General features: G+C 49.1%; 1 protein-coding gene across 1 annotated transcript in view; it reads left to right on the forward strand.

The window, feature by feature from the left end:
- Positions 1-6,028, forward strand: part of PRRX2 (paired related homeobox 2) — a 69,919-nt gene extending 63,891 nt beyond the window's left edge. The window contains exon 4 of the mRNA XM_024193014.2: positions 1,628-6,028. Coding sequence (XP_024048782.1) covers positions 1,628-1,763 — 136 coding nt within the window. The 3' untranslated portion in view covers positions 1,764-6,028. The remainder of the gene's footprint in view (positions 1-1,627) is intronic.
- Positions 6,029-14,612: the final 8,584 nt, after the last annotated feature.

The raw sequence follows: 14,612 nt of genomic DNA on the forward strand, positions 1-14,612 counted from the left end.
CCATTTGTTGAACCCTGTAACCAGAGAGAGTCATAAAAACTGCACTGGGAGTGTCCAGCTCTGAAAACTTGACTCTTCTGTACAGACCGTGGAACCGAGAAATTGTAATGGGTGGGGGGAACATCAGCCATCCCAGTCTTGGGTTCTCTCCTAGACCCGCGGGTGATCTGCATGACGTCAGCTTGGGATACTTGCAGTAATGAATACCTTTCCCTAAGTGCTTTGAAAGCCTTGAAGGAAGAGCTTTGCAAAAAGGACCTAGCGTTTCAGTAGCTAAGAGCCATAAGGGCAGAATATTGGTATGGAGACAGACGTTTGCTCCAGCATAATCCCCGTCTGATTTGCTTCTGTATCTAATGCCTGTTTCATTCTTCAGCCCTTGAGTGACAGACATCATTCTCCTCGTGTCATTGAGTGCTCAGATAGTGGGTTTTCCCTGCGCTGCAAAGCTCAGATCCAGATCTGGACTTCAGGACATATTCCTCTCTGGGTTTTTGACTCAATCCATTGCCAACCCTAGAGCTCAAGCGCACAGTCTGGAGCGAACTTCCCCTATAATGTTCAGAGTGGGTAGGGAAGGGGTCTAGCCCAGGAGTGGGCAAACTATGGCCAGGAGGGCCGCATCGGGCCCTTCAGATGTTTTAATCCGGCCCTCGAGCTTCTGCCGGGGAGCAGGGTCTGGAGCTTGCCCCACTCCGGTGCTCCAGCCGAGGAGCGGGGTCCAGGACTTGCCCCGCTCTGTGCGTGCCCTGGCTCCACGTAGCTTCCGGAAGCAGCAGCATGTCCCCGCTCCGGGTCCTATGTGAAGGGGCAGCGAGGGGCGCAGCACGGTGCCGGTGCCCCAAGCACCACCCCCGCAGCTCCCATTGGCCTGCAACCGCATCCAATGGGAGTGCAGGGGCGGCGCCTGCAGATGGGGCAGCACAGAGCCACCTGCTTGCACCACCACGTAGGAGCCGGACGGGGGACATGCCGCTGCTTCCGGGAGCTGCTTGAGGTAAGTGTCCCCAGAGCCTGCACCCCTGTCCCCTTCCCACACCCAAACCTCCTGCCCCAGTCCTGATCCCCATCCCACCCTCCGAACCCCTCGGTCCTAGTCCAAAGCACCCTCCTGCACCCTGAACTCCTCATTTCCGGCCCCACCCCAGAGCCTTCACCCCCTCCTGCACCCCAACCCCCAATTTCGTGAGCATTCATGGCCTGCCATACAATTTCCATACCCCGATGTGGCCCTTGGGCCAAAAAGTTTGCCCACCCCAGGTCTAGATCCAGGCTTTTGCCCTGGGCCCATCTCAAATGTATTCAGTTTAAAAGCTAGAGGCAGGGACTTAAATCTCATTTAAAATTGATTTGCACAAACTGTCTGCCTTCACTGAGCAGCATAAAGCCATCCAGACCCTGCTATGGTTTGTGGGGGAAGTTTACTATTGGCATCAGCCGATTGTTTCCGAGAAGCTGGTGAAAGGAGCCAACTGCCTGACAACTTAAAATCAAATGAATCAAATAGAGAGGTGCTAGTCCACTTAACCATTGCAGCGTCGGCTGCTAAGGCTTTCCCTGGGCTGTGCCTGAGTCTCATAACTATTTTCCTTTCCCTCGCCCCTCTCCCCTCCTCCCACCGCTGCAGCACTGTGCCATCCTACAGCTCAAGCGGCACCGCGACGCCCGCCCAGGGGGTGAACATGGCAAACAGCATCGCCAGCTTACGCCTCAAAGCCAAAGAGTTCAGCCTGCATCAGAGCCATGTGCCCACTGTGAACTGACTGCACATCCCCAGAACCGGGACAAACTACCAATGTGCCTGCCCTAGGCGGGAGAGCATCTTCCCGATCACGAGAGGCCAGCTTGCCGCGCCTGTCCCAGTCTAAACCCAAACCCTTGTGACTCTCAGCCAATGCCAAGTGCATCACCAGCACCCCCTTCTTCTCCTGGTCCCTTTTGAAAGCACAGCAAGTCACAATCCCCTTTGGAAAGTGGTGTGTAATTGTAGCCACAGACGGCGTGAACTTGGTAAGAAAGTTGCTTTCCCCACACACTCTATAATAAAATATACGTATACACACACACACACACACATTTCAAGGATGAACAGTCTTGCCAAGTTAACATGAATATGCTTCCGAACAGGGAAGAATCTTGGACTACCGGATTTGACCAATTTGGATATCTCAGCTGGACAGCCAAAGAGCGACTGAGTATCCTCCTACGCTGGGGTCGCTGACCTTTGTTGGGAGGATCACTACATTGTATCATGTCAATTATATAGTCCCTTTTCCTTTGGTTGTCACTCAAACTTGACTGTTCAGCCGTTGCGTTTGTAGCCGATTCACATTATACGACAGCATTTCCAAGGCTGACAGATTGGCTCATATATTTTTGTGTCACCAGACTGCAATGCTTGAGCGAGAAAGACTTTTGCAAGCGGGACTGCCCACCCCTGCTGTATATATTCATTACCCTAACCCTGCATTGTGCTGTGTACATTTAGGTGTAGCCAGCTGCCCATGCCAATGTAAGATATATGCTACCGACTTTTTTTTTTTAAACCATTAGTCAAAGGCGAAGATGATGGTTTGAGTGCTCAGGAGAACTCACTCCAACTAGCTGCCGGGACTTTGCAGCTTTCCAGAAGTTGATGTTTGCTCTGCACTTTGTGGTTAAGTCAATGAATTCACAAGCAAGTCTGAAGGGGCTCGGGTCATGGAACTGTCCTGGGGGAAAAAAAAGTCTGTGGACTTTAGCTGAGTGCCTCGTTGTCCACGCGCTATGCAAATGGCCAGGCAGGCTGCCTCCTTCGGAAACACTGCCTCTCTTGTGGACCTGGATGTGGTTGATGGCCTGGGCTCGTAAATTAAACGCCTTCCGCAGCAAGTGGCTGCTTTCCCCATCACCCCACCTCTTAGCAATCTCTTCCCTGCCAAACAGCTGAAAATCAAAAGCAGGGCTTTCAGATACAACGTAAGATGTGAACCAGCAGAACCTCAGCTGGAGGCCTCAGAGGTCTTGCTCAGCCAGGGCCTGCTCTGAGCTTTTTAGGCTGGGGCTTTAATTAATGGGGCTAGAGTAGGGGGCTGGACAGACAGCTCTGGAGACAGCTTCCCTTATGTACGCACAGGTATAACATGGGCAGTGCAGGTTTCCCTTGGTACTGCTACACCACTCAGCCTCAACCCTGATCTCATGGGGCTCCCAGCCAGGGAGGAGAAGGGAGCTCAGTTTCCAGGCTCCATTCAAGCCCCGACCTCTCTGCTGCGTGGTGCTGGTTTTATGATGTGGACAAAATACCCACTGGAAACCGTTTATTCATTTCACATAGGCCACCAAGCAGGCATCAGCTGAAAACAGCTTTGGGTCCCAACTGACTTGCCCTGGATTTGAGCTAGTGCCTTAGAAGTAAAAGGCATCATTGCCCAGTACCAATCCCCCAGCCCATTCAGTCCCCTGCTCTTTAAGGCCTGTGTCTTGCGGGGAATTTAGTAAGGAATGAATGACTGTACTGGTATGTTTAAGAACAAAGGCGGCTACTACTGAGACGCTCTCCTACAGAAAACGCTCTAAGGTAGGGTGACCAGATGTCCCGATTTTATAGGAACAGTCCCGATTTTGGGGGCTTTTTCTTATATAGGCACCTATTACACCCCACCCTCCATCCTGATTTTTTTACACTTGCTGTCTGGTCACCCTACTCTATGGGAAGCCCAGTAGTTTTGCTGTAGCCAGTACTACGGCGGTGGAAAGAGCTCGTATCCCACAATGTGGCATTAAAAGGCACAACCACCTTCCCTCGCAGTCGTCACAGATGCTGAACGGGCTCCAGGACAAAGGCACAGGTGGTGTTTCTGACGGGATGGCATAGCTCGTCCATAACGATAACCTAATTTCTCCCCCACTTACTCCTTCCCTTGGGAGCAGCCTTTTCTTTCATGGGTCTTTGGCTGCAGCCTGATACGTTAGCTGGCAGGAGGAATCATGCACGGGACCATCCGCTTCAAAAGACACGAGTCTCTAGTGCCCACAAGCTGGGCAGCGGCAGGGTTTGTATCTGCTGTAGCCATGATAGGAGCAGCTCCTACGGAGCCGTTCTAACTTTCCACCCAGTAGAGCGAAGTGATGCTCCAACCACTGAGTGACCCTTAGCTGCTGTTATCAAGGTCTGGGAAGACCCAGGCCTTCTGGGCGGCACCAGCAGGGCCACACCGGGCCTGGGCGGTCCAGTGGGGAGGATCCTGCCAGACTTACCTTCCTAGCTGCTTCCCAACAGATGGAAGATGTTTCCAAAATCAAGGTGGCGACACCATGTGTGTGTTTACCTTAACCGGACATGGGGACGCAAACTTCTTAAAGAAACCAGCACAACCAAGGCCGAGATCATTGTCAGAGTGAGCAGACAATAGCACCCACCCCCGTGGAACAGTGACCGTGCCCAAGATGTTCCCAGCCCTGCTCGCTATGCATGTGGATCACAGCTCTGATGCTTTGCCTAGGCCGCTCCAGCCCCCACCCTCACGCTGGTGATTCTGTACTTAAATTCCACCAATCAATTCACGTGCTGTGGTACCTGAGCACTTCACAATCTCTAATGCATTTACCCTCCCGACACCCCATGCTAGCATCTCCCTTGAAATGATGGGAGCAGAGGTGCAGAGATATGGGAGGGGGAGTGGCATCGGGTGTACCAGGATAGTTAAAGCAGTAGCTTTTCTGTGCGTAGATAAGCTGGTCACACAGGAAATCTGTGGCCCAGCAGTGAAGTGAATCTTGGTCCCCTAAGTCTTCAGGGTAGCACCCCAACCCCTGAACCACCCTCTTTTCAAAAGTAATTCCAGATTTTCCAAACTGGCCAGCATTTTGGGCCATGAATGCTTTGAAAGTATGGCCCCTGCTGTGGGTGATGGGCATAGACAATCTGGTCCTGATCGCTTAGGAAAAATCTGTCTCCATGAGACCAAATATACTTGTCAGATCAGGTACCCCACCAATTACCCCCACGCCCCCCACCCCACCCACACGCATTGCTGTGACTGTAGGGGGCCTCATCTTATGGGGAGCCTCTTGACCAGCAAGCACCTGCCAGCATCCTGTTGAATGCCACATCTTGAAGACCATCTAACCAGTGCCCAGTTTCAAACACTCGGCGAGAGGTCATTTCAAGCACATAGAGAACAGTTGTGACACTTCATGCAAAACTGGTGGCGAGTGTCATCAGAGCAGGGCTGAGGCCCATTAGCATGAACCAAGAGTGGAAGTGTAGAAAACCTTTCCCCGGGAAGGAGCTTGGGCGCAGGCAGAAGCGCATGAGGCAGGGAAAAGAGATCATGGGCTTGAGTAAAGCTCTGGCTGCACCGGTTTCAGTTTAACACCGGGTGTCACTAGCACGGCACCAAACAGCCCAGGATAACCACGCAGGACTGAAACGTCCTATTTCCCCCAGTGAGAAAAGCCACGGAACAGCGAATTCCACATTTCCAGCCCCAGTGTTTGTTTGGTGCAAAATAAAGATCTCCAAGCACCGATGACAGAAGCAGCGCACGATGGAGGTAGCCTGTCAAAGCCAAGCCGTGCAGCCATGGATTGACTGAAGATAGAACTCCCATCATGCGAAACTTTGCTTGGGGGTGGGAAGAGGGAAACTCTTGGAGCTTTTATTCCCATGGAAAACGTGGGGCTCTTTCCTGTTGTATAAGACGAAACCGCAGAGATATAAATGTCACTCCCTTTTTGAGAGCATTCATGAAAATAAACCAGTTTAATAGTTTGCAGATGCTGTTTCTCTAAACGTAAAAAAAAAAAGGGGGGGGGGATAAATATTTCTTTGCACAACCTCAATTAGAAAACATTTGCTCTTAATTTTACAGCTATCTTGGCAGCCTCCTCCAAAATTGTCAGCTGACGTGAAAGCATTACCGAGACAAGACACAAATTGCCCCAGTGGAGTGATATCAGGAACTAGGGATTGTTGTAATCTAAGCTTGCTCGCTTCCTTTTTATTTGTACATTTCAATTACTTGTAACAGGATCTATGGTGGGCGGGGGGGTTGTTTGGGTGGGGGTTTTTTTTTTTGCATGTCTGTGTAGGGTTTGGGTTTTGGGTTTGGTTTTTAGGGGGGTTCTCTTTGGGGAGGGGAGTAATTTTTGTAAAAACAACTCGTGAAATAACTGAGAAATAAATATTTTACTGAGTAGTTCAGCGTCTAGATGCATGAATGAGGATTCAGCCTTTCCCTCCTCTGTCACAGCCGATTCTGGGACAATGCCCGGCCCACAGCAGGATTGGAGGCTGCACTGCGCTGGAAGATGGCGGGGCAGGGCACTTTGGACTTCTCAGGCCAGGAAGAGTGATGAGATGAAGAACACGAATAGGGCCATTTAGGATCACCTTCTTCCTACTGAGCCGGCACTCGTCTGTTCAAGCCCCACCAAGGGTGTATTTGACTATTGCACCATTATTGTCGAATGCTCCCATAGTTCGTGCCGGTTGAGAATCTCTCCGTGTTTTACAAAAGCGGGGGGGTGGGGGGTATTAGTATCTCCAGCTAAGAAGTGGGGAAACAGAGGCTCAGAACAGCAAGTCTGATGCAGCAAGGCTGCAGATCTCGCAAGCCCTGCTCTAACCGCTAGGTGCGTTGGATTCCTAGTAGGGAATGGTTCCCCTTCCACGGGGGCTTGGTTAATTCCATGCTAGTGCCGCCCCTGGGTCTTTTCCCCGGGGTGCGAGGTTAAGGTCAGTGATGTGTGATTCAGGTTGGGGATTGGCCCTTTGTATCCCCTCTCAGCCTGGCCTCCAATCCCTTATGGAGTGTGTCAGTTTGGAGCCCTGTGCCACAGCACTGAGGAGATGTCTACGCTGCATTGAGGACCAAACCTCCCCGTTGACACCCACAGACTCTGGCTGGCGGGCCTTGTACCAGCGTGCTCAAAACAGCCGCGTAGGCATCGCAGCCCGAGCCACAGCGGGAAAGCAACGTCTACACGGTTATTTTTAGTGCACTTGCATGACATTCCCCCCCAAGGCTGCAGACGCCAGCTGGAAGGCTTGCTCCGCCTCCCAGCTGCAGTGTAGACATCTGAATGTCTGGTAGCCACCCTGTAATAACCAGGCGTCGCTCAGCCATGTTCCAAAGGAACAGATGCATATTGCAGAGACTGGGAGCTGCCCGTGGCCTCCACTAACCCACCACGGTCTCAGCTACAGTCGAGTGGGCGTGAAAGGAGCCACAACCGTCCTGCAAATTAGTTTAGTGGAATTCTTCAAGCCAGGAGGTTTTCAAGGCCCAGCACAGCCGATGTCCAGAGGAGATGGAAACTTACAGCCAGGAGCACAGAATCGAAGGGCCCGGCCTGGCAGTTCATTGCAGGGCTGTGCCAGAGCCTAGTGATTTCATTCCATTTCATGGGGCAGGAAGTGCTGGTTGTTGGTTGAAGGGCCTGAGTCTTGTCAGAGGTAATAGGATTGGTTCACTGCAGGCAAAGCCATGGCTGCCTTAATACTCTGTGAAGGGGGGGAACACCCATAACTATCCCCCACACGGTTATGACTCCTCTCCCCTTGCGAGGGCAGCAGCCCTCACCACAGCCCTGCCGCAGGAGCTCCCGTTCGGGAGGTCACAACCGCACCCTGTTCACATGGTTCTATCACAAGGCCTCTGACACTTGCTTTCACGTCACTCCCCCTTTCCCATTTTTTCAGCTATGCCCAGCAGCAGAGAAGGACTCAACCCACGATACTCAGGGCCATATTTTGAATATCCCAGAGCTGGGGGCAGTTTGGATGCAGCAGGGCTGGACTGGGACCATCTCTATCCATGAGGAGGAAACGGGTTTAAAAATCTCTCTCACACCTCATGCATTTCACACCTGGCCATAAAGCTCCTACAGCAACCGCATGTCTCAGGGAGTCAGAAACAGGCTACAGAGCTGGTTTTTCTCTTTACTGCTAAATCACCAGTTCAAATCCTAGCTCAGTCAGGGATTGGGAGAGAGGTTTTGAATAGATGGTGGATACTTAATGGGCGGCTCCTGGAGTCTCATCTCACCGTGACCATCCGTGCTCAGCCTTGGGGAATGTTGGCGGAGTCGAGTGGTTCGGCTGTAGCTGCTCGGGAAATAAACGTTCGCTCTCGGAATGAACAGAGTCAGAGCGTCGCACAGCTTCACGAGTGACACGTGTTTGGGTCACAGTATCCATCCAACGTCCTCAGGTAGCTACAGGAAGGCCGTTGCTGCTGCTCTGCTGAGGTGAAGATTCAGTAATGGCTGCAAAGGAGCATTAAGTCTGGGTCATATCAACCTCTTCTCAAGTCCATTCTGGGGCAGCCTGTGCACTGAGGAAAACTTTAAAAGAGGAGAGCCAAAGATCAGGGCATTTGCACCTTCCAACGGTAAGTTATAACCTAGTTGGCAGGACAGGGGGAATAGAGAACACACACACACACTCACACACACACGGTGTGGGGTGGAATCTGATGGGGGAAGCGAGCTACTCCTACTGCCCACGTTCCATCCAGATTCCTAATAACCCAGGTTATACTGAAGCCTGAATTATAAAACTCTGTCCGACGTCCCCTGACTTGTGGGTTGCACCATTGCTTGGCGACATGTCTCCATGAGCTCAGACGTGAGGTGTGTTGTCCAAAGCAGTCCCTGCCCCATGCCCAGTTTGGCTCTTCCCCAAGGATGCTAGAGGGTGGCTCGTTTGCAGAATCAGCCACAGCACTTCACCCCTCTTGGCCTGGAGGACGCAGAGCCTGCTGGACCCTGCTAGACACCATCTGCGCCAATTTCCGTTACCTGTTAGCCACGTATGTACAGATACGGCAGCTGCAGGACAACCTGAGTGGCCATGTCGCAATCAGATCCAACCTTCAATTAACTCACCGGCTATTCATGCTAAGAGTCTGTGTTGATTCATTTCTGGGAAACTTTCTAAGAGCACAAACAAGACAATTCCTGCCCAAAGAGCTTGCAATCTAAACATAAGACAAGAGACAAACAGGTAGAAACAGACGAGGGGGAGGGAGGAGTGAGGGGGAGGCTCAAAGAAACAATTAGACAATTATCGGTCAGCATGATAGGCAGCAGTCTCAGAACACCAGCTGCCTTGTCAAGTTTTTTTAATAAGTATCACAGAACCACTTAGTTACTAAGCCCTACATTTAAGGCCAGAAGGACCTGACCTGCCTAACACAAGGCATAGAATTTTGCCCAGTACCTCCTGCATCGGGTCCAATAACTTGTGGCCGGACAAGAGCATCATTTAGAAAGACATCCAGTCTTGACGTGAAGAGATGGAGAATCCAGGGCAGACTGTTCCAGCGGGTCGCTACTTTCACTGTGAAAAATGTGCACTTTATTTCCAGTTCAAATGTTTCTAGTTTCAGCTTTCAGGCACTGGGTCTGAGAATGCCTTTGTCTGCTAGATGCTCCATGGTTAGTTCTCGAGCAGTGGAATTTTAGTCGGAGAGTTAAACCGATGGTGACACATCACCCCCCAGGGCTGGCCAAACATTTTCTATTGAAATACTTTTTTCTGACAGAATTTTTTTGTTTTGTTTTGATTAAACAAAACTTTCCCCAGAAAGCGTTTGCTTTCCATGGACATTGTTTACTTTCATTAGAAAACTGAATTTTTTCAGGTGAAAATTTAAAGGCTTTTTGTTACATAAGAACATAAGAACGGCCGTACCGGGTCAGAGCAAAGTCCATCTAGCCCAGTGTCCTGTCTACCGACAGTGGCCAATGCCAGGTGCCCCAGAGGGAGTGAACCTAACAGGCAATGATCAAATGATCTCTCTCCTGCCATCCATCTCCACCCTCTCACAAACAGAGGTAGGGACACCATTCCTTACCCATCCTGGCTAATAGCCATTAATGGACTTAACCACCATGAATTTATCCAGTTCTCTTTTAAACGCTGTTATAGTCCCTAGCCTTCACAACCTCCTCAGGCAAGGAGTTCCACAAGTTGACTGTGCGCTGCGTGAAGAAGAACTTCCTTGTATTTGTTTTAAACCTGCTGCCTATTAATTTCATTTGGTGACCCCTAGTTCTTGTATTATGGGAATAAGTAAATAACTTTTCCTTGTCCACTTTCTCCACATCACTCATGATTTTATATACCTCTATCATATCCCCCCTTAGTCTCCTCTTTTCCAAGCTGAAAAGTCCTAGCCTCTAATCTCTCCTCATATGGGACCCGTTCCAAACCCCTAATCATTTTAGTTGCCCTTTTCTGAACCTTTTCTAGTGCCAGTATATCTTTTTTGAGATAAGGAGACCACATCTGTACGCAGTATTCAAGATGTGGGCGTACCATCGATTTATATAAGGGCAATAATATATTCTCTATCCCCTTTTTAATGATTCCTAACATCCTGTTTGCTTTTTTGACCACCTCTGCAGACTGCGTGGACGTCTTCAGAGAACTATCCACAATGACACCAAGATCTTTTTCCTGACTTGTTGTAGCTAAATTAGCCCCCATCATATTGTATGTATAGTTGGGGTTATTTTTTCCAATGTGCATTACTTTACATTTATCCACATTAAATTTCATTTGCCCTATCACTTAGTTTTGTGAGCATTACTGGAAGGGACCCTGAAAGGTCATTGAGTCCAGCCCCCTGCCTTCACTAGCAGGACCAAGTACTGATTTTGCCCCAGATCTCTAAGTGGCCCCCTCAAGGATTGAACTCACAACCCCGGGTTTAGCAGGCCAATACTCAACCCACTGAACTATCCCTCCCACCCTGTTCAGTCCTTGTTTGTTTCTGACCAAAAACTGAATTTTGGGGGTCCTCATGAGGAGCCAGCTGGGGTCACTCAATTAGGGTGAACTGCAAAGAATGGGGCAGACAATCCCCATAAAGCTGGTGGATATTCCAATACCTAGATTCACCAGGCCAGCATAAAACAGCTTCTTTATTACCGTACTGGTTACTCAGACGTCCAAACAACACAGTTCCCTTAAAGTGATCCAGCGTCAGGCCTCCATCCAGGTACCCACGTCAAACATGATGAAAATTTCTGTAAATCTTATTTCATCATATAAAAGAAAAGGTTCTACCAATCCCAAAGGATCGGACACATCGTCTCCCAGGTTAGCGAATGTTTCAGATCTTACCCAAATACACGCTACAGCCAATTCTTATTAACTAAAATTGAAAGGTTTATTTATAGAAAGAAAGAAAGAAAGAAAGAAAGAAAGAAAGGTGAGAGTTAAAATTGGTTAAAGGAATCCACTACATACAGTAATGGCAAAGTTCTTGGTTCAGGCTTGTAGCAGTGATGGAATAAATTGCCGGCTTAAGTCAAGTCTCTGGAGTACATCCACAGCTTGGATGGGTCATTCAGTCCATTGTTCAGGGCTTCAGTTTGTAGCAAAGTTACTCCAGAGGTAAGAAGCAGGATTGAGAAGATGCAGCTGCCTTTTATAGTCTCTTGCCATGCGGCCTGTGCTTCCTTTGTTTCAAACACAAGCTGCCCAGCACATGGCTTGGAAGCCTTAGAGTTCTCTCCATGGGCATGTCCCTGCCTGCCTTGCTGAGTCATAAGGTGTATCTGCCTTCTCTCAATGGGTCAGTTGTACAGCTGATGGTCCTTAATGGGCCATCAAGCAGGGTAGGCAGTGTCTGGGGTGTCACCCAGAAGCATAGCACAAGTTTGAAATACATACATATCTATAACCCATAATACAAAGGTGATACAAACGTATAAACAAGATGATCATATCTGGCAAATTATAACATTTTGCAGATATCTTACAAGGCATATCTGGCTGATTACTTAGTAGGCATTACCCCAGGAGCCAACATTTGAAATCCAGGTATAGAGTCAATACTTATAACTTTAAATACAAAAATGATACAGGCATACAGATAGCATAATCATAACCAGCTAATCATAACCTTTTCATAGACATCTTACTCGACAACCTTAGTACAATATTTGCTGCAAATATATAACAGTGGTTGCAACAATGATCTATATGGTCATATTTTAATCAGATAACGTCACAGGGGAGGATTTTCAGTTTGACCTGCTGACAAGCGGAAATCTTCCACTGAAAATTTGGCTGAAACCAAAGTTTTGTTTTCATCAACATTTTCTCAGAGGGAATCAACACATCCCAGTTTCCAAATCAGCACGGAACAGCAGGGCTGATAGTCTAGCTCAGTGTTTCTCAAATGTGGCCAGCGTGGCTGCATGCGGCCATCAGGGGCTTTTCTTGCAGCCACAGCCTCCTGGGTGCTGATCGGGGAGGGGAGGGTGGCAAAGCAGCAATCCCTCCCCCGGGTCCACCAGCAGGGGTTGGGCCCTCCCCCTCCTCTGGAGCCAGCCAGTATGAGTTCCCATCTTCCTGGGGGAAGTGGGGCTCAGGTTTCCAGCTTCAACCCTGGCTCACCACCCCCCTTATTACCCCTGGTTCCCACTGCCTCCTCTGGACCCTCACCCATCCAGCCCATGACCCTGGGCCCCCACTGTCTCCCTACCCACCTCCCCATCCAAGGCTTAACTTGTCCCTAGGCTTGCCAGGGCTGAGTAAGTCTGCTGTGAAAAGTGATATGTGCTTGTTTGTTAATATCACTTTTCACAGCCTCCCAGCTAGCTAACAAGTCTTCTGCTGTGAACAGTGACATTATCAAACATACAAATATCACTTTCCACAGAAGCAGACTTACTAGCTAGCAAGTCTAAAAAGAAAATGCAACAACAACAAAAAGACAAGAACATGCAAAGCACCTTATTTGCGTTTCTATTCTGTTTAGTTCCAATAAAGAAATAGAGCCAAGCGTATGTTATTTTTATTATTCAGTCTGCGAAAAACTCCTACAGACATAAATTACTACGATTTGGACATTGCATGGGTGTGTGCGCGCGTCTGGCTGACACCACAGGGGGGTGCTGTAACATCACACAGAGTAAGCTGTCACTAATGGGTGAGAGTTGACATAGATTCTGCAGGGTCTTTGTGAGAAGGAAGAGAAGACACTGAATTCCCATTGATCCCTCCTGGAACAGTCTCCCTACCACCAGGTTACAGTTTCGTGTATCAATGGCCATATTTTGGTTACATTGCCAGGTTGGATTTTCTTCCACACCTGGTACCTGTTCTAGAGGGATTATTTTTTTAACCCCACTCTCATCCCTCTCCGCAATACCCACTCCTGCCTTGTTTCTTGCATTTTTATCCTGTTCCCAACCGCAAAAACCTGAGACCCAGCAAATCCCACAAGAGAGAAAGATTCCCCCAGGCTACTAAAAAAACCCCAAACGGTCAGTTAATATATTATATATATTAATGGAATTCAGACACAATTTTTACCACTAAAGAAATAAAACAAATCTTGCTTAAACCATGTAGAAAAATACTTTAACTCTTGTTATAATAGATGTCAAATCCCTTTCTGTGCCTCGCTTAAATAGAAGTACTAAAACCTTTATTTAAAAAGATATCATGTCTTCCTACAAATTACCGCACTCTGTTTTTTTTGCCCACCCAAACCCACCCGCTCCCGCTGTTATGACAGCAGGTTCTGTGATACCCACGGGATACCTGTCCCGCTGCAGGGCTCTAACCTGCTCCACCCCCACGTTGGCATTTCCACATTCATCTAGGCAATGGAACGATCACTACACTACACGAAAAACGCCTCGGAGGAAACAAACCCTTTTCGCCCCATAGCACAGCTCCCCTTTTACACTCACCAATCTCAGACCTGGAATCTACAGCAAACAGGCAGGTGTGAACAGACCATGTTTCTCTGTGTGTCACTCCTTATTTGAGGTCAGATTTCCATGATCTCCTTACATTTACTGACAGAGTAAGACCTGTCTATCAGTAATAATAATGCTATGCCTCGGGGGTGTGTGTGTGTGTGTGTGTGTGTGTGTGTGTGTGTGTGTGTGTGTGTGTGTGTGTGTGTGTGTGAGAGAGAGAGAGAGAGAGAGAGAGAGAGAGAACAAAGAGTACTTGACCTTGAAGGGGTCAGGGAGTGGGGAGAACTATTTTCTTTGCTTTAGCTTGTAATAGAATTTAATTCCTTATGAACTTTCCCCCGTGTCTTTCGTTACCCCCCCCTTCCTTCCCTGGGGTTTGTTTGAGAAGTCGGCTCTAGTGGAGGAAGCAGCAGAGCTGCTCATGAGAGTCCTACACCTTCATCTTGCCCCACCTGTATGCTGTTCCCTTCAGCACATGAAGAGGGACCTAGATCTCTCTCTCCTTTACAGCTGTTAAATCGTTACAGCTCCCACCCCGTGTTTCCGATACCTTGGACGCTAGCCAGTCCGGCAACCTACGCCCCGACTTCCCCTGGTCGATCCAGGTGTGAGGTGGCAGGAGTTTATACTTGTTCCCTTCACAGGGGCATGGTGCACACCTATGTTTTTAACTATAGCCCCACTTCCACAGTTCATTCCTAAAGGTAGTTTGGCTTTAGGCCAAGGGGGTGTATCTTAGGTATGGCCTTGTGAAGGGACCACAGCTCAGTCCATCTTCCCTGCTCCAGCCCCGCCCTAACCCCCTTATTAAAGCCTGCTGTGGAAGAGTCATGCCTAAGCCATGGAAGGGAGAGTACAGATATACACATTCCCTTTGCACTGGGCCAATCGGGGGG

This window comes from Terrapene carolina, unplaced genomic scaffold, assembly GCF_002925995.2.
Source record: "Terrapene carolina triunguis isolate 2854851 unplaced genomic scaffold, T_m_triunguis-2.0 Scaffold238, whole genome shotgun sequence".
Lineage (NCBI taxonomy): Eukaryota > Metazoa > Chordata > Testudines > Emydidae > Terrapene > Terrapene triunguis.